The 1,751-nt window shown below is 40.8% G+C and overlaps 1 protein-coding gene across 1 annotated transcript; it reads right to left on the reverse strand.

Annotated features, from left to right (window-relative positions):
* Nucleotides 1-349: 349 nt before the first annotated feature.
* LOC125561141 (uncharacterized protein DDB_G0290685-like) lies at nucleotides 350-1,321 on the reverse strand. Its single transcript, XM_048724490.1, has one exon. It carries the CDS (start codon nucleotides 1,319-1,321, stop codon nucleotides 674-676), a length of 648 nt encoding a protein of 215 aa, XP_048580447.1. The 3' UTR covers nucleotides 350-673.
* Between the last annotated feature and the right edge of the window lie 430 nt (nucleotides 1,322-1,751).

Raw genomic sequence — 1,751 nt, forward strand, 5'->3', positions numbered from 1 at the left:
AGAAATGGTATTTTTATAGCCAAATTCGTTGTTGCGCGACCTGCCAGAATCCAAAATTCCTTTCTTTGTTTGGGAACAGCGCGTAATCGAACCAAACAATCAAAACCAGACAAACCGTACGCCCCCAAAGCTGACTACGCGCTACCCAAACGAGACACGGATTTTAGATTCGCCGTGGTCGCGCAACAACGAATTTGGCCATAAGGCTTCCGAGGTATATTTTTGGGGGTAGACATTTTTGGTCGTGCAGGTATTTTTAGGGGTATTTTCAAATTTTCCGACGAGCATCCCTATCACTTTTACCGAAGAACCAGAATTGAAAATTTAGCCAACTGATTGACGATTATTTTTTATTGATTTGTTGATATTTCCATACCCAAATGACAAGGAATTTTAATTCTATAATTAATATTTAAAAAAAGATAAATAATTTTTTGTATTTTGCTGACGTGTGCATGTTCCATTCCAAAAAAATAGGGAGTACTGAGAGAGCAGTCATTATTTATCGGGGGAGGGGTACGATTTGTAATATTTTTTCACCTAAAAAATTGCGACCCTCCCCCAAATCTAAGCTAAAAAAATACTGACCATCCCCCAAAAAGGTGACCAAAAATTAGGATCCTCTCCCTAACTAAAAAAAAGGTTTATCTAACAACTTAGGCTCTGCAACCTTCTATATCTCCTTGTATAGCGCCCTAGCTTTCCAAGTACGACACGTTCTTCCAGAATGTGTTATCACCAGCATGTCTGTAACGGCTAGTCCACTCTTATTGCTCTCGTTACTCTCATCACTTTCGTTACTCTCATCACTCTCGTTACTCTCATCACTTTCGTTACTCTCATCACTCTCGTTACTCTCATCACTTTCGTTACTCTCATCACTCTCGTTACTCTCATCACTTTCGTTACTCTCATCACTTTCGTTACTCTCATCACTCTCGTTACTCTCATCACTTTCGTTACTCTCATCACTCTCGTTACTCTCATCACTTTCGTTACTCTCATCACTTTCGTTACTCTCATCACTTTCGTTACTCTCATCACTTTCGTTACTCTCATCACTTTCGTTACTCTCATCACTTTCGTTACTCTCATCACTTTCGTTACTCTCATCACTCTCGTTACTCTCATCACTTTCGTTACTCTCATCACTTTCGTTACTCTCATCACTTTCGTTACTCTCATCACTCTCGTTACTCTCATCACTTTCGTTACTCTCATCACTTTCGTTACTCTCATCACTCTCGTTACTCTCATCACTCTCGTTACTCTCATCACTTTCGTTACTCTCAACACTCTCGTTACTCTCATCACTTTTCATCACTCAAATCTTCACTGCTACTAATGCCCGTCAATGACCACTTCTTCTTCCTCGTCCTATTCCCCTTCTTCTTCCTCCTCCTCTGTTTCTTACTCTTCATGTTCTTCATCTTCTACTACTGCCTCCCCCTCGCTTTCCTTGTCGCCTCGTGCTACGTTGTGCTTCTGTGACCTGACGAGATGTACTGTGATTATGTCAATCTCGTCTTGTTAAAGAGCACCTCGCAGGCATTTAAGCTTGTGGTGCCTAATATAGCGATCTAAGTCAGACACTTTTCAAAATCTCCAGAGCGATAGAGCGTACGCCAATTATAGTCACCGTGAGCTTTTTTCTTCTTTCTTTCGTTAGCTGTCACCCTTGCCTCTTTTTTTAAAAGGTTTTCAGGTGTTGTAAGTAGTCCTTGACCAAGTTCTTGTCTGTGATTAACTCC

This window comes from Nematostella vectensis, chromosome 3 (genome assembly GCF_932526225.1).
Source record: "Nematostella vectensis chromosome 3, jaNemVect1.1, whole genome shotgun sequence".
NCBI classification, from domain to species: Eukaryota; Metazoa; Cnidaria; class Anthozoa; order Actiniaria; family Edwardsiidae; genus Nematostella; species Nematostella vectensis.

Bases quoted from the DNA above. Each gene is read 5' to 3' on its own strand.
- LOC125561141 (XM_048724490.1), bottom strand. From the start codon at position 1,321: ATGAAAAGTGATGAGAGTAACGAGAGTGTTGAGAGTAACGAAAGTGAT.